Source organism: Lineus longissimus, chromosome 10 (genome assembly GCF_910592395.1).
Source record: "Lineus longissimus chromosome 10, tnLinLong1.2, whole genome shotgun sequence".
Lineage (NCBI taxonomy): Eukaryota > Metazoa > Nemertea > Pilidiophora > Heteronemertea > Lineidae > Lineus > Lineus longissimus.
The window spans coordinates 4,460,274-4,478,670 of record NC_088317.1 but is presented as its reverse complement, the minus strand read 5'-3'; the positions used below and the strand labels follow the sequence as shown (position 1 = coordinate 4,478,670).

The 18,397-nt window shown below is 41.0% G+C and overlaps 1 protein-coding gene across 21 annotated transcripts in view; it reads right to left on the bottom strand.

The window, feature by feature from the left end:
• Positions 1–559: 559 nt before the first annotated feature.
• Positions 560–18,397, bottom strand: part of LOC135494256 (disks large homolog 4-like) — a 148,402-nt gene continuing 130,564 nt past the window's right edge. For 9 of the 21 annotated variants that reach the window (XM_064782125.1, XM_064782137.1, XM_064782143.1 and 6 more), the window contains 15 exons: positions 17,839–17,995; positions 16,837–16,939; positions 16,070–16,172; positions 15,526–15,781; positions 15,009–15,026; positions 12,563–12,671; positions 11,761–11,775; positions 10,926–10,940; positions 9,611–9,652; positions 7,805–7,852; positions 7,403–7,504; positions 6,606–6,778; positions 5,999–6,108; positions 5,319–5,410; positions 560–4,930 (listed from right to left, as the gene is read on the bottom strand). In XM_064782125.1, coding sequence (XP_064638195.1) covers positions 4,824–4,930; positions 5,319–5,410; positions 5,999–6,108; positions 6,606–6,778; positions 7,403–7,504; positions 7,805–7,852; positions 9,611–9,652; positions 10,926–10,940; positions 11,761–11,775; positions 12,563–12,671; positions 15,009–15,026; positions 15,526–15,781; positions 16,070–16,172; positions 16,837–16,939; positions 17,839–17,995 — 1,450 coding nt within the window. In that variant the 3' untranslated portion in view covers positions 560–4,823. Of the gene's footprint in view, positions 4,931–5,318; positions 5,411–5,998; positions 6,109–6,605; positions 6,779–7,402; positions 7,505–7,804; positions 7,853–9,610; positions 9,653–10,910; positions 10,941–11,760; positions 11,776–12,562; positions 12,672–15,008; positions 15,027–15,525; positions 15,782–16,069; positions 16,173–16,836; positions 16,940–17,838; positions 17,996–18,397 lie in introns of all 21 variants that reach the window. The other 12 variants (XM_064782126.1, XM_064782130.1, XM_064782127.1 and 9 more) reach the window with 12 other exon arrangements.

Genomic DNA, 18,397 nt, shown 5'->3' with positions numbered 1-18,397 from the left:
ATTTTAATGTTGTCAGAAACTGATCGCATTTGTAGACAAAAGAATATGACATAACAATGACGTCCCGAGTCTTTGCGGAAAAGATTGTCGGTCACCATGGAGGTGAAAGACAATGTCACAACGTCAATGACGCCTTGAAATAGGACGGTTACGGCCACATCAACATGACATTTGTGTAGTACATGTAATAGTAGAATAAAGTCGGACATCACAACCATCATCCAATGACAACCCATGTATCTGCAGAGAGAAGGAAGGGATGGTTACCCCGCCATCAATACACTCCGGAGGTAGTGGACCCATCTTGTCCTGTCGTCGGGAAGTAAAGACAATCAGGACGAAGAGTTTGACTGAATAAAAAAAAGCTGGATGAAACATCCAGGTTATCTTTTTTTTGCGTCCACCTAGTAGAGTACTTCATGCTTCAGGGCCAAAAACGGTGAGGACAAACAAATGGACTACAATCATTAGTGATGGCCATCAGTGATGCCAGCCCTTCTCCATCAAATGATGCAAGTGCTCTAAACACCTCGGGAAGAAATCAAGTCTGACGCACTAATACTTTATTATTATCTTTTATTTTGTTATGTTATTTATACATGTATATGTGTGGGATCTCTGGAAATAAAACCGTCTTGGGAGTATCAAGTGAGCGACCAGTACTTAAAACTAGCCCCACGTGTATCGATATATCCAAAACCACATCAACGAACCAGTAGCTTTTATCATAAGGAATTAACTAGACAGAGCTTAGTTTACTACAAGGTGTTAATCAAAACATGGCACAATTAAATTCTGAGAATTTGTCCCATATCAATAACTATAATCAGTAAGTGTTGTCCATGTTGACCAATAGATACTGTGCATGTTTTTTCTAACACCCTGTATAACAAAACTCGCCATTAGCATTCCAAAATGTTCGGCCCTTTTTTGGTAGAAAATGGAAGCTTTTTTTCACACACCAGAACTTTTTTGAAGTCAAGAGAAAGATATTTTAAAGGCAATATTGTAGAACAGCCGGAAATGCTTGCTGATCCCAATGCATGACATTACAGTAGGATAGGATGATCATCATCCTGATGTAGAATAGGGTGTGTTGGACAAAGAGCAGGTTTTTATCAAATGTAAAATTAAATTTGGCCAGTGGAATTTTAGTACATTTTGATTTGATTACGTTTTACACCCCGAAAGATGCTTTTCAATACGAACCCAAGTACTATCACACCTCGAGTGTTGAATGGACTATCCCACAAACATATACCAGGTGCTACAAGGGACAATACACTTTGATAAATAGGGGGACAGGCACAGTGGCACTGTACACTGTCAACCCTCTTCCAAATACTGCTATTAAGCCTCACCTTTCCACCTTTGGAGTTAATTTTGGAAGAAATGTTCAAAACCTTATAAAATATCGCAACTATTACGGGATGCTGAATGCACTTTTAAAACTTATTCGATGTCAAAGTGCTGGCTTAGAGTGTTCAAGCATAGAATGACAATGATGTCCTGAACTTATGAGTACTCAATTTTGCAGAACAAAAAACACTTTGAAATTTCTTCCAAAACCGCCCAATTCTGGAAAGGATTGTTATCAAGTTGAATTCAGTTAACTACAGATAACACTATACATATAAACAACATATACATTCGTAATTTGTTTCTATATTCATATCTAAATAATAGAGGTCGCCTCACGCTTAAAAACGTGGCGATATCTGCCGGCGCGGCGATGACTTATCACTTACAAAATAGATTTTCGTTTCACCGCAAGATGTCGCAAAAATCCACCGAGGACAAAAACAGGTCGTGCCAATGTGCATCCATGGGGACAACTTTTGTCAACTGGCATTGACCAGCTAAACATTTTTACTGTTAGACTTCTCAAACAAATTGGATATTCTTCTACAGAAAATATGTAATTTTTGGATTCCATTCTCTGAAACAACTCAGTTGAAATGTGGTATTGTTTTCTAGGTTTTTTACACTCGGCCTGGTTTCACCGTAGCGCTGTGGTGCTTCCACCGTAACCGCTTGGGTTAGTATAAAATATGGAAGGGGTCGAAAAGCAGTTCAATCAAATTACAATCAAAGGTGTTTAAGAATAGACACTGATACCTCACTGATGGTATTGGTTGTCTTACCAAACACTTAACCCAAAACCTCAGTGATAAGCCTCCGTTTAGGGTTACATTTCCAGTCCAGCTTTTGTGCGACAACCTATTCCTCCAGTTCAGCATCAATTCCTTTAATTGGTAGTCCCCTGACATCATTTTTTGACATAATTCTGTTTAAAAAGCACGTCAACGCCAGCAGGCAAGTTTGTCAGATCCGGATGCAAATCAGCACAACCGGACTCAAACTTGTCAGACAAACAAGAATTAAAATCAGCGCAAGTTCAAGGTCTTGTACATTTTCATAATTCGCCGTAAAATAAGTTTTCAGTCGAAAGCAGATAATTCTCCGTAAAAATCTTACAGTTTGTAGTGAAATAGGGTATCATGTTTCACCCTAAACTAGAACCAGGATGCTATAGGTTATTTTCAGGCTGGTGATGGTGGAACAACATTGAGAACATCTCGTCACTAATGGACTAGTGATTTGGTGGGACTGCTAGCAGTCGAGACTTACTGAAACTGTGCCCTAAAGCAGATCGCAGAGAAACAACTTTTATAGTCGCAACGAAGGAAGTGATAAAAAGATTGCCTGTCCGCAGTAAAAATCACCTGATCTGCACATCCCGGCGATATGAAGATTGCCTGTCTGCGATGCGCCTGATTGACCTCGGGATCACATATGGACATCGAGATTAAGAATAAAATATCATAAATAATAACGCAAGACAAATCTTCAGTCACGCGTTAAAGATTAAGAAAATCACTCCTTCGACATGATTATTAAATGCAGATTTTTACATAGACACAGTATAAAATGAACGATGAAACAAAGTGCCAATGAAAGACATGATCCTTATCGGCTAACTTTGCTAAAATCTAGTTTGTATGTATAGCGTAAAATGATATTTTATGTGCCTCGGTTGTTAACGGAAAGCTCACAGGCCTGCCTGACATGACTTACAGGGGTTCTTCACGGATGTTGCAAATGTTAAACGACTCCTAAGACATTGTCGCAAAGGCTGACAGACAGTAGGCCTTCTGAAGGGCCGCCTGCCTCAAATGACTGTCACTTGATATCGTCACTGTGTTGATGTTTTCTTTACTGAGGCATTATTGACGATTTGACCTCCAATATGGCCTCCGTGTGACATCACATGAAGAACGCCAAAAGAAGATGGGAACCTTTTGACGAAAAAATTAAGCTAACCAGACGTTATAAAGAGCTCACAAGACATAAAATTGCACAAATCCAGTAGATACTGTTAACACAGTCAGGATCCATCATGACTGCCCAAGGTGGCAGCACCAGTCCTGTAGTGAAATATATCATTAGTTGTGCTGTCATCAAGAAAGTCCTGACATCACCTGGCTGGTTTTACAGCAACTGATCAAACATACTTTTTACATACCTCATTCCCTTACAAATTAAGATAGTTTCACACCTTCCCCAACTGGAATTGCAAATTATGCACGGGCTGGGCACAATTCTTTAAGCCTGTCAAGACCAGAGACAACATGAAGTTTGTAACAAAACTCCTGGTCTGGTTCTAGCTTAAAGAGCACGCTACAAAAATACAAATAAGATATGCCTGTTTTATTCACATTTCTAATGCTTATTTGAAAGTAATGAGGATATAATCACGCAGCCCAGGCAGGCCGCGGGCATCCTAGTATGATTAAATGAGTATAGGTGGCATCTTGTGTGCACAGCACCATGTAACTAGACTCAAGCAGTGCAGGTTAAGAAGTACTGAAACAAAATTCACCCCAGGGGGAAATTCCCCGCTCATATCGATGTGGCCCAATGACTTGCAACAAAATTCATATCTCGCCCAAATTAGAGCAGCAAATAATTTCGCGATTTCACAGTAGATGAGGCCCAATGACCTGTGACATGTTTAATATCTCACCCAAACCAGAACTATAAATACTGGTACCGTAAAAGCACAGTATTTTTTTCCGAGTTTGAAATCTGTCCATGGTCACACGCCAGACACGGCAGCTAGAGTGAACGACATAATACAGAATGCACTCTGGCTTGGCTTGACAGGATTCGGCATGCCCAGCATGAATGAATAACATGGTAATGACAGTCTAACCTCGTCATCATCGATCCCAGGTCCACAAATTGTTCACGACAGCGACGGCAAGATCGCGCATCGAGGACGGGAGACAACAACGCGAACAGTCTGATGATTATTTTGTACAGAATGGAAGTATTTAGGTGTTCGTGTCTGAAGACAATCCATAGCCACTTGTGTCCATGCGCCTCGGTGGTGCGAGTCGCCATATATCCCTTGTGCTTGGACAATCGGTCATTCAATGACCTTATCCAGAACGACTGCTACCCCATCCCGCCATAGTTCATTTCCAGTCCCTGCGATCGCTAGCCCTAGCAATCAGCACGGGCCTGACGTACACAGTCGACGCATCGTGATTCCATCGAGCCACACGCCACGCGACACTCGTATAATTTTACATAAATCTCATTCGAAGATAAATGCCACCTCCTCAATGCTCATGTGAACATCCCTCATGAATATTCATCCCCTCATTTGCATGAGTGAATATTCATCGCCTCATTTGCATGAGTAAATCTCAAGGTCAAGTCCGGCCACGTTAATGTGATCAGTCTCTATCCTCACAGCCACCTTCAGTTCAGCTTTGCAATACCCGACGTCACAATCACCGCATGATTACGCGCACCTACAACTTTTCTTTCGACGGCACCCAGATTAACGGACCTGACTGATCTCGTATGACGTTCTTAACCCTTGCATAGATCTCGTCAGCGGTATCGCCCATAACAACAGCTGAAAATAAACAAAGAAGAATTTCAAATATGTTCGGCAAAGTTCATTTTTCAAACTAGAAAATGTTGTTACGGAGCTTTTCTGATGCAACATTTTTAGCAAGTTAAAGTGGTCTTATCCCGGCCAGAAACGTCAAGGCAATTTGTTTCAATACTATTTCGTAACAATAAACATTTACAGTAGGACCTCTCTATTAAGGACACCCTCGGGACTGACAAGAGCTATCCTTACTAGGGAGGGGTCCTGGTTAGAGAGGTCAAATTGAATGGAAACAAACAATTTGGGACCAAAAGTAGTGTCGTTAGGAGAGAGGTAGTCCTTTATAGAGAGGTGTCTGCTAAGGGAGGTTCCACTGTATTCTATAAGTCATGATATTGGTATACTTTACCTGTGAAATATTCTCCGAATTCCTGCTCAAGTTTGAGTGCTCTTTCATATGTCTTTTGTGCTTGTTCCTCTGTCATTCTTTTGTTCATATCACTGAAAAACAGAAAATCAAATCGTCATTATAAATCTTCTTTGAACAAGAGATTGGCTTCTTATCTGGCAGCAACAGGGAGAGAATCTCTCTAAAGATAATATGTGACCCGCCATGGCAAAATGAGTCGCATGTTGCTCCGAGCTTGACAGGTTGAGACGGACTGGTTGTTCATTTCACTATTGTCTGCCTTTTGTGAAATCTGAGTATATCAATTTCTTCTATTGTGTCCAGGTGTAATTTTAGGGTCATCTTCTGTGCGACATGCGACTCATTTTGCCGTGGTGGGTCACATATTGATGAGGACGAGACTTGTCACGTAATATCCAATAGACTGTATTATTCCGTTAGAGGGCACCACGTGATGGGGTCAAAAGACAAGTTTACCCTCTTTTCAGGAAAGTGGGCCAGATGTGAAAAGATCAAATCAGTCCACTGGTCAAAGGTGCATCATGTCACGAAATACTGCGTCGTGAAGTTGATAATGCCGATCATTCGAGACCAACATCACTATGTCAGGGCGAGTAAGTCACAGGCAAAAGGCCTATAGATGTCATCGAAATCTGGATACTTATCGATGCGATACTTACATGATTGCTTCTGGAGATTTTGGTTTGATGAATATGGCTATGGGGTAGAGTACTGCCACCTGGAGGCGTTTTATGGCATTACCGCTGACGTCTAATATACAGTGTTTACCCTGAAATAAAGGAGGACCAAGTGATGAGAGAGTACCTGGTGTATTGATAGGTGGGGATCAGGGTTGCAAATGACCACCTTTAGATAGCTCCAAGTCCTTGACATCCTACAAAGGACCACAGTCATTGATTTTGCGTAGCAGGGGTAGATGTCACTATCCTCATTCAACCTCCCAAGTACCTATAGCGGCAATGCTGTGACGTCACTCGGGCATCCATCTTGGAATCGATCAATATCCTTGACGTCACTGACAAAGTGCACCATGTTAAGATATAACATCTTTGTTGACACTGACACACTTCACTACAGGGCGGCCCAGAATTATTTTCCTTCACACAATGGATACACACTATTGTGCAAGGGAAAACCTTTCCAGGCCACCCTGTAGTGCCCCTCGGGGCTCAATAAATTTAAATTCAAAGTCCAAAATGACCTCATTTACTACGATGACGTCATCGGCACGACCTCGAACCAAGTTTTAAACAACACCGTGCTCACCTTTTGTGCGACTTCCTTTACCGACGCTACACTTGTTCCGTACAAATTATCATTATACTGGCCCGCTTCTATAAACAAGTGATTTTGTATATCTCGCTCCATCTGTTCCCGCGATGCTACGAAATGATAATCTCTGCCGTCGACCTCGTATTCCCGCCGCGCCCGCGTCGTATCTGGTAAAATAATTCAGAAAGAAATGAAAATAATCTTCTCTATTTACAAAATACTTTTGCCAAATCAACTTATCATCAACAACACTTGTGGATTAGCTTATGTTATCTTCAGTATTTCCAGTAGAAGGGTGAATAATTTTCTGCCTAGATGTCGGCTGTTTTGTCTTAATTGGCAGATTAGCTTCTGTTGCTCTCAGTATTTGCCAGTAGAAGTGTCCATAATTTTGTGTCTAGATGGTGACCACTATATCTTCATAGGCCCAGCATGTCCAATCTTTCCACCAGGTTTATCTGTGAAGTATTCGAAACAATTTCGACCACTTTCAACTATACTGCTAGTGGTGGTCAGCATTGGAATCTAAAGGTATGATAGCATCAGATGAGTTAGGGGATGAGCTATGGAAGCCCATGTCAACATCGTTACCATTGTAATGTAAGGGTATTTCGGTTCAGTGCGACACATACACTCCCGTACTCTGTAATCCTTTCCTCATGATGTCACCACCCAATGCAATTAAAATGCATGATGCAACGCCTGGCTGTAACATTATTGTCACCATAGAAAGCCACACAGAATGAATGAAATCGTGGAAGATCTTGTTGTGAAAAGTTAAAATGACTTACGAGGTACACAACTTCCGAATTTGTCTGGGAATTCTGAGATGAGATCATCGTTGATCCGGTCCTTGAGTGGCCCCAGTATTATCACTGGTCTTGTGTATTTCACTGAAACAATAATAAGATTGAATTAGATAGACACAAGAAAGCACAAAATGTTCACAAGTTCCTAGATGATCAGTTTTAGTAACCATCATCTACTTTTCAGACAAGAGGTTTTATGCCGACAACATTGTTTTACTTTTTGTCAAAGGACTGACAAGGGTTGACCTTTAATAATAGAGAAGTAGCCTGATCAGAGGTCATATTGAATGAAGACACCCAATTTGGGTTCAAAACTAGTGTCCTTAATGGAGAGGGTGTCCTTATTAGAGAGGTGTCTGCTAAGGGAGGTTCCACTGTACTTACATTCTTGTTGTACTACAGGCTCATAAGATAAGATTGGCTCGTCAAATCCTGAAAAGAAACAGAAACAGAAAGATTTAGTCACATGCAGCGGAAGATTTTTTAGATCAAAATTCAATGATTTTGTCGGCAAATGCCTGAAAAATACTCCGATAAGCAAGTAAGAGCATGGTGTCACTAAACTTGAAATGATTTGTTTGGGGCCACGACAGAATTTGAGGGGAAATCTTTCTAGTTTAAGATGTGATTCACAGATTTGTTAAATTTCTTTGTGTCATATGAATGGAAGAGATGTTATGAGGACTCAGATTGAACTTGGTATGGGGAATGGGACCCTGGAAAGTAATCACCATCATTTTTTAAGAATGAAATGAATCGACAGAGAAGGCTTAAAAGGTAAACACTATATAGAAAGCAGAGACAGTGTCAAATTGAAAAGCAGAAAATAATTTGGCGCAAATTGGTATTCTAATTTAAAAGTCAACGTGTTCCATTGCCATCGTGGGATATTTTATACAACATGCGTCTAAGAGTTGCAGAGAAAGTTTCAAGTCAAAATACACACGAGAATAAAAAATGGTTTTTCGTCATGAACATCATAGATAGACAGATAATTCACGCAAAACAAATCACAAAATTTTCAAAAGTTCTCAATAGATGATCAACTTTAGTCAGAAAAACTGACATTTTAGTCACCATATTTTACTCTTTAGACAAGAAGTTTTATGTCAACAACACTGTTTCACTTTTTTCAAAAAATTACGGTGACTTTTCTGTAAAATGGTCTTCAAAAGACCTGATAGCCATGCTTAATGTCCTCAGAGGCCTAAGAATAGTGTTTTTCAAGGGGGCCTCGACGATAAATTATCGAAATATTCAGCGTGTATAGACTACCTTTAACTTAGTGATTGTGCAGGGAAGTGAATACGCAAACAGGTCCACGCTCCATCACAGAAACGTGAATGTGAATCTTTTCGGTATCTAACCGAGTGAACACTCAACTCTACTCATTACAATTGCGTGCTACGACAAAATGTCAGCCCATCATGCCACATCTGTGGTACATCATGATCGACCGAATATTCATATACAATACAGGACTGCCAAACAAGACGATTAAAATCTAAATACCGGTATCCTAATGCAGTCCAGAATGTGCGATATCAGACCCTTTAGAAGACATTTTCAGAGAGGGGCTTGTCATAGATCGACAGCAGGGATAGAAGTTAGTAGCACCTGCTCCACAAGAACCACCTCCTGTCTCTCAATTGCTCAAAGGAGCTTTTATGATTTAAAACGTGACTTAGGACTATAAATTCATATTTTATAGTTAATTTCCCTCTGATAATGTCTTGCTAATGGCCACAAGATATCACACCTAAAGAAACAGGGTGCATATGCAATGATCATAACTTTTCACCTAAACACTAGAACCAGAAAATTTGCAAAAAATAGTGTTGCATTTTAAAAGGAAGAAGTCATGAAATTGAACTTTCTCATCACAAGACTTAACTTTAAAACACACAATTAGAAATCTTTTAGCTATGTGTAGAGGGGCTTGCAACCAGCCTTTTGAAAGTGGTACTTTCCTTTTCAGATTTCCATTATGTGTCTGTAGTTACCTCTTGCTGTAAGAATTGACCAAGAAAATTTCACGACACCTTCCCTTTAAGGCAAGGACATTTCTCGAGATTTCACAAAAGCACATCAGACTAGAACAGACAACAGTCAACCACCATGCTCTTATCCAACCTCTCCCCAGGGTCTGCGAGGAAGCGCCACACCGCTGGGAACAAGGTTGTTACTTACTCATACTTATGTCACTGGCACTCCCTGCCGTCATGTGGCCAGCTGAATTTAAAGAAACGTAATTTCACGAATGATAAAAACGCCAACAGAATTGCGATAATAACTGATTGTTTTTCTTTAAACACTAAAATGAGGAACACTTTTTTGCAAAATGATTCAATGAATATGAAGGAAATAGTCAGGGATTCTGAAATTGAGCCAAAAGAAGATACATCCTGAACTAATCCTTGCTAAAACTGATGTTAGAATGAAATGCCTCGTGACAGTTATGCCTGTGTCTGGTCTTTTGAATAAGCGCCCGCAGACAAGAGATTTACGTTGCAGTGACTTGCAATAACTTATCGCATGCACGAAAGTCTCTAGTTAGGGGTGATCGTCGCAGGTACCAGCAATGAGAATTACCTGCAACAAAAATCAAATCCAGGGACGACCATATCAATCTGCAGACAAGCAATCACTCAGCGACAGTTATTGCAGGTCATAGCAATAAAACTCTCTCATTTGCGAGGTGCTTTAGGTAAAATGGTTTGTGAATATGATGGATGGGGAAAACAGAAACATTTAAAAAACAAACTAAATGGGTGTGACGGCATGATGACGGAATGAACAAAACAGAACTAGAGAGTTGCAAAGACAAGACATCACAATGATTGACATAAAAGGAAGGGATTTTCTCAGTTTAGGTTCTAGAATCCAAATTTGGGTTAAGTGACAAATATAGGCGCGTACGTGCGTGTCAAAAGATGAATCTTTTATAAAGGCCCTTGTTTACAAGTGTTTAACCCCATGATGAGCAATTTGATGCTCCATTTACACAGGCAGTGGACTTATCCAATAGTTTATCTGTATCACGGTTGATATGAACATACCACAGCGTCTGTGGACAAAGCGTGTTTTGCTGTGATAAACGATTATGTTGAGACAGGACTTTATAGCTACTACATTCACCCTAGGCAATTACTTGGTACGCATCCGGACTGACAGGTCCTACAACTTCTACTTTTGGCCACTTGGTTGTATCTGCTTCAGGATTTTAATCAGGCAATTGTAAGATGAACTTCACCATTTTCAATCCAAGAAGATGATTGAACACCCACCCTGCCTCAAGATATCTGATAAACACCACAGTACCAATGACATATAATGCTGACCACTCAACTCACACTCTAGCACACATACTACTATTTACAGAGCTAACTACAATTTCTTTTACAAGTCTGTCCGAAATTTCAAACGTCTTGCACTACTGACATCACACACAAGACCTGACATGCCACATCACAGCGACGGCCGATCGTACGTTTAAATATTTCACCTGTTGTGTGGTGTCCTGTTGTACGAATTTCAACAAAATGAAGCAGCGTTTTCAATTATATCTTGCATTTTGAGGCAATTATATTTCACATATTGAGGTAATTATAGCTCGCATAGCAATTATATCTCGCATATTGAGGCAATTATAGCTCGCACAGCAATTAGATATCACATATTGAGGCAATTATAGCTCGCACAGCAATTATATCTCACATATTGAGGCAATTATAGCTCGCACAGCAATTATATCTCACATATTGAGGCAATTATAGCTCACACAGCAATTATATCTTATTTTGAGGCAATTACATCTCACACATTGTTGAGGCAATTATATAAAAAATAAAGAGGCATGAAAATTTGTCAGTTTACTGCACATGACGTAAGTGACTGAATGGAAGTGTTGTGAAAAGGAATAACAGAAAGCTTAGACTGTCAAGAAAATAGTTCAATTGTTACAGGGCCAAGAACATCTTAACCCCTGAAGAGTTTGACATCGCAAGAATACGGAATATTACCCGGTAATGGAGTCTGGATGTGTTGAGATTAGCTTTGGTCCGATTCTCCACCATCAGATGGCAGCACTAGTGATGTTAGCAGTTTTCAGACAGCTTTGTTATTGCTCAAAGTCATGTATTATTTTCAGGAATCTCACGAAGACATTGCCGAAGGACACGTTATACACCTTAGAATTACTGTTACTGTCAGAAAAAAGATTACTGAATGTACGCTGCTGACTACGTGAATACTACAGCGTGCTCTACTCTCGCTAGGTTTAAGATTTGTTAAAATCGCACAAAAACTGCGGAAATGAAGAATGTGTTTTGGATACGCACCAGGTTCCTGTCCAGCTAGAATTAAAGAAAGAGGGAGATGAGGAACAGGCAGGATGAGGCGGGGAATAGATGAGGATGAATGGCTGCCTCGAAAAGACGGTTTTCAATGGATTTCACGGATTTTCACAAACTGGCCAATATACAGTCTAACTTCCCTTGGCGCTGATGTACTTCTTTACCAGAAATAGATAAGAGGGTCTATCGAAAATGATTAGGGTCTTTCCTAACGTTAGCAAAGACTTGCATTTCACTTGAATCATTTCTCAGCCTTTTTGACTCAACCCACCAACGTGGGTAAAAAAAGAAGGCTCTACTTTTTTGATCACCCAAAACCAGAGCAAACACCCACCAAAATGTCCAGGTTCACATTCATCAAGCAAGCTTTCCAAATTGTTTACTGCGAGAGGCTGGGGTGGAAAATTGGATGAAAGCTTTGGAACTCAAAGGATGGATATATGTACACATGAATGGATGGAGTGATGGTCCTGAATACTGTGTATGTGGTTTCTGGTAGGGAATGTGTGTAGGACTTTGGATTACTCCTCAAGGGCCTGGAGGTGTGTATTCAATATTCATGCAAATGGTCAGGGCTTCATCTGAAGGGTACCTTTACCAGTGCCCCATTCAGTTTGAGGGAAAGTAACTTAGAGGATTAGACAACAAAGTTTTTCATCCGCTACCATGACGAGGCATTCTAAACCATATCCACTGCCACCAAGGCACATTCTGAAGTTCTCCTCTCTGTCACCAGGGGGCATTCTATACTTCCATTCTCCACCACCAGGCGGTGTTGTACACTTACTTTCATCAGCGCTGACGTCCACCTCGCTCCCACTCTGGTCCTTACTCTTCATAAACGGGAATTTTCGTGAGAATGAGAAATTTTTCTTTTTTCGGTCATTAGCGGCTGCCTGAAATCCAACATCATAAACATAAACATTTGTTGAGATGTAACAATGGATCATACATAGGCTAAGAGCTCCCAACATTTGAAGTTCAAGGTTCTGAATTTGATAAACTTTTGGTCATAACTATAAGAGTTAAGTCTGTCAGGCTGTAGTTTACCAGACTATACACCTTTCCAGAAATGGGGCGCTGAGTGTCCGAAATAGTGATGTCATAAGGGGAAACTAGGCCTTATGGTGGAGGGACAAAGGAGATAGTCATGGTTGACCAACACACTTGAATGCCTTTAATGACGGACAAGGGGGAAAAAGTTAGTTCCAATGCAAGCCACCAATTTCGGGAAGCATGTATAGCCCGAGCTGAATAGCCCATCAGACCAGACCACCCCAAGTGACTGAGAGCATCACTACTGCTCCACTGCATTGACCTATCGTAGACAAACTTCAAGTTGTGTGTGATACATGTTGCTTGCATTCACATCCACAACTTGTTGTAGATTTCAACAGCAACAGGTTGGGAGCTCTCACAATGTATATTCAGGCATGAAACCGACATGAAATAAAGATCATATGCTGTTAGTGCGTCGGGAAAATGAAATCTACAACAACATGAAGATTGGACTCAAAAACTTCTACAGTGCAGTTAAGATCACCATAAAAACTTCATGCAATTTGAACTTTCATTATCGATTGTATTCATAGGTTTTTAAATAATTGTTGTAATATAAACGACAAAAGTAATTAGTTTTTTTTCCAATCAGTATTATGTTGTTGAAAGGGCAAAATGCACCTGATAAGACTTCCACCTGAAAGAAATATCATGAGTGATCAGCTAAACCAACTAGTTTTGCACAATAATTTCCAGATTTTTCAAATCCTTTTTTACATTTTTCATGGTGACAACTCATATTACTAGTTTTTTTTTTGAATTACACAGAAACAACTCATCTTCTGCCATTTCAAATATTGAAACAGCTTTTCATACTTCAGGTTTTTAAGAACAGTTTTACATATTTCTAGTTTTTTCAGTGACTGAAACTTCCCTCAATGTTCACTTACATCTGTTAATAGTTCATGCATTTTTTTCTTTCATGCAAATCAGCCGATTTCTTATCATCAAATAATCTATAAACAATGGGTGCACAAATCAAAATAAGTTGAAAAATAGTGAAAACTATCTAAATCATTTTCCTCTTTGTTTGTTTAGAAAATGTCAAATAAAACAAAAGTGCTATCATGTCCGTTTTGAAATGATTTAAAGATTACTCCAATCGCAAATCTGGCCTGCAACCTTATCAGCGGAACAGACACCTAAACCAGCAAGTCATATCAAAGTGACATAGACTGTTTAATACTCCTATAAGAAATTTGAATCAGAAGTCGGCACAAGTTTGCCCAAAATTTCAATTTTGCATCCGGTTATGAATGAACATGAATAATTTTCCCTTGGTTACTGTTTGTTTACCTCGGTTACTTAACCATGCGCATGCGTAACCGGATGCAAAATCAGGAAGTTTTGTTCCAACTTTTGGTAACTGTGGTGTTGGGAGTATATAGTTAAGATCAAATCCTGCCAGTGCCAGACGACGGTGCGGAATCTCGGCCCGGCCAATCAGAGCGAAGGAAGAACTGTTCGACCAACCTAAACCGCCCAAACAAGACGACAGCATTGCTAGTGTAGTTACCCATTCTATTGTTGATGGCGCTGTGCCAAGATAAGCGACAGGAGTGTAAATAATGCAAATCACAGGAAATGATATCCAGGATTTGTAAAAAGTTGGACCGGTTTTTTTTTCAGACAAGAAGGTTGGATAGTCCAAAGGTTCACAGGGGTGAAGATTCAGAAATTCCACACGTCTTGGTGTCCTCAGAATTTCCAAAAGGGGTCATTGTCCCAAAATTCCTGGTCAATATTACAAATTCATTTCTGCTTCTGGCATCTCTTGGCCAATTTCAACGATATTTCACCCAGGGTGGGTTCGGACAGGTCAATTACATCCCCCGATCCACCTCTGGGGATGTGAATGGCTCTAAAAGATATTTGAATGTTTAAACTTCACAACGAGAAAGTTACAACAAGTACAACCTGTAGAATCAGCTGCGACCTCCCCGATCTCTGACCATCCCCCACCTCTCAGAGTCATGGACTCGGAGAGGTGGGACATCCTCGGAGAGGTTGCAACTGATTCCATAGGATGAAGTAATCTAAATCAAATACTAAAGCAGTGCAAAAAAAGGGGAATCGTCATCCCTGTTTAAACCTCTGGACTCGTGTTAGTCACTAGACATATCTGCTGAGCAAAGAAAGGCGGTAAAAAGCAAGACATTTCCTTATTTAATTACCTCTGAGATATCATTATCCTGATGAAGCATGCAAAAAATAAATCATTTATGAATCTTTGGAATCGATCGGCAAGGGTCTGTACGCAAAATATTAACAATGTTATGACTGTGGAAAAAAAATTTCTCAGGGAAAAATGTTTTGCATTCAAGAATTTACAATGTGACTTTAATAAACATAAAAATATTTTTTCGAGAAATATGATCAAAACAAGAAAAAAATCGAAAAAGTTCGAAAAATTGAAAGTCTGAAAGCCCCTACAGTGACGAAAAGAGCTGGTAGTACACATCAGCGCACACTTGATGCTATAATTGTACCACCTTACCTTACCCGCTAGCTCATACTTAATACTTGAGCCATAATTGTACCACTTTACCTTATTCACCAGCCCATACTTAATTCTGTAGCTCAACAGACATAGATCAGCAATCAATAAAACTCTTGCCTTGCATGAATCATCTAAATCTAATCGAACGGCATGCCAAGAACCGAAAATACTCTCTCTGGTACGATTCTCACCTCTGCGCTTACCTTATCCTGAAACATTTTGCCCGTAAATTTCACGTTCTTTAACCGTGATTTTTCTTTCCGCTCTACCCTCTTTTTACTGGGAATGATTCCGAGGCCCTCCTCTTCGCCCTCTGGCGTCAGCCGCCGGGCCTGCCACCATTCGTCATCGCTCGCGTTCGTGACGTGGAGGATGTCGCCGTACGTGAACCCAAGGCCTTTGCTCGGTAAGCCGCTGTCTTTTGATGGGTCATAGTCAAATAAAGCTCTGGAAGGAACAACAAGAGATTGAAGTTGTTGCACGAACAGGTAACAGAATTGTTAACGTTTTATTCCTGGTAAATCTAGAAGACCAACCGTATTACTGTTTCGGGTTTAGACAAGCAGATATCATCTCGGCCAGAGTTGGACACTACACAATCCAACACCCCCTCAATCATTTCAAACAATCGTGTATTGGAGTTGGCCATCACCATTTTCACTGAAAGCTCTTCTTGGCTGGAGTGCATGGACACAAAAAGTTCACAAGAATAGCAAAAGGTAATGCTACACCAACCTGACGTATAGCGTCTTTTTCTGCGTGGTCCGTAACGACCCTGTGCTTGTGTTCAGCATCTGTTCCCTGAGGTCATGGATCTTTGCTTCAAACCGATTATACTCTGAAACAGACGTAACGGATGCAATTGGGATATCTCACAAGTCAGAGTTGCTGGGGTGAATACAGAACTGGAGACCAGACTCCAGCTCATGTGCTGTTCCCAAATGAAGAACAGAGAGGAATACTGGCCTAAGGACACCACCCTGACCACAAAGCTCTGGGGCTCTGTGGCTTCAGACCTGTTCCCAAATGAAGAACAGAGAGGAATACTGGCCAAAGGACACCACCCTGACCACAAAGCTCTGGGGCTCTGTGGCTTCAGACCTGTTCCCAAATGAAGAACAGAGAGGAATACTGGCCAAAGGACACCACCCTGACCACAAAGCTCTGGGGCTCTGTGGTGGAACTCTCTAAGACAGCCAACTTCGTCACGGAAATTGACCAACTGTCTAGCGTGCATCTCAAAAATTCCGAACGCAGAAGAAGAAGAAGAGTTGCTGGGCCTCTTTGAGCTATAAACTAAAGTGACATGCAGACTAAATGCTGGTAGACAGAGCCGAACTTCAACGCTACAGCCATATGTGTGACATCTACGAATCTTAGAATTTGGCGTTGTCATTGATCACCAAAAGGAGGAGGAGGTGGAGGAGGAGAAGGCCTAGAGGAAGAAGAAGGCCTAGAGGAAGAAGAAAGCCTAGAGGAAGAAGAAGAAGCTGTATACATACCTTCTGGCTTGTACTGCGTGACAATCTCTACGGCGTCCGGTGCTCCCTTCAATGCCGCTGCGGCTTCTTCGTGGGTCGCTTCCCGTAGATCAACGTGATTCACCTACGAATATAGACAAGAGATTAGCAACAAGACACCCTTCCCCATGAAAACCACGAAAGATCGATATAAGCCATTCATAAAACGACAGCGGTTTGCCAGTATCCTTTACCATGCATACAACAAAAGAGGAATATAAGCCATTCTTAAAGTGATCGCTGTTTGCTATTATACTGAGATGACTTTATATCAATACTTCTTTGTGGTCGTGTAGGTACTGAAGGTAACCCTTCCTGGGGTACGGACCAGGTCCAGGTCGAAGGTGCAACAATCTTGGTTTGCAACTCGCTATAAACCTACACGTATACTGGTTTTCGCACGTTTTCAAGACCTTTGTAAGACTATGTTGCTTTCTTAGTGGGAGTCTAGCTCCCCAACTCTGTGTACTGAAAGTTACCATTCCTGGGTTACGGACCCCTTGCTAGGAACAGGTGAAAGAAGGTGCAATAATCTTTGTATGAAAGTTGCTGTATTTCCACACGTGCTAGTTTTTACGCACTTCAAATCTGCAAGACTTGGTTGCTTTCTCAGTGGGGGTCAAGCTCCCCAACTAGGTGTACTGTACGAAACCAGACTTGGGGTATGGACACCCATGACAGGCACAGTTAACGAAGTTACAGCAACTTCTGTTTGTTATTGCTGTATTTTCGACACATTCTGGTTCATCACACACTTCAACTCTCCAAGACTTGGTTATGTTCCTCGCGAGAGAGTCCAGCTCCCCAACAAGGTGTACTGAACGTAAGCTGCCTTAGGGTATGGACCCCTATCCAGGCACAGGTCAATCAAGATCAGCCGGGCCCTCCCTCGAGTATGAAAGACACAGAGATCTCTTTGAACAATCCAGCCTTGGCTGAAACCACCTTCAGAGGAATGAAACAAATTTCACACACTCCACTTACCGTCAATAACTGGTCTCCCCGATGAAGCTCTCCACTAAGGTCAGCTGGCCCTCCCGCTAGTATGAAAGACACAAAGATCCCTTCACCATCTTCGCCGCCTACGATGTTGAACCCAAGACCTGTTGACGCTTTCTTTAGCACTATCTTCCGTGGTTCCCTGCAGATATAGAAATAGAAAGAACATGAGAATTTTGATCAAAGAATTGGATATGTGATTTGCAGTTTTTATTCAGTATGTTGTCTTTTCTGTAATGATTCAATTTGGAATGAAATGCGACAAAAGGAAGGTAAAAGGAAGAATTTGAATGTGATGTTTGGGGGGGGGGGGTGTAAGTCCCCTTGTGTTCCTATTTGGTGCATTCAATGCCTCCTCAATCCTACGCATCTCGGGTTCTATATGACCCGTAAACCAAAGGGATTCTATGTGTCTCGAGTTCTAGGAGTCCCCAAATCAAAACTGTTTTTAAGTGTCCCTAGTCCAATTCGTCTCGAATTCTATGTGTCCGAGTTGTGTGGGAAGGTTGGGTAATTCCTAACATTATTTCAATTGGCTACTTTT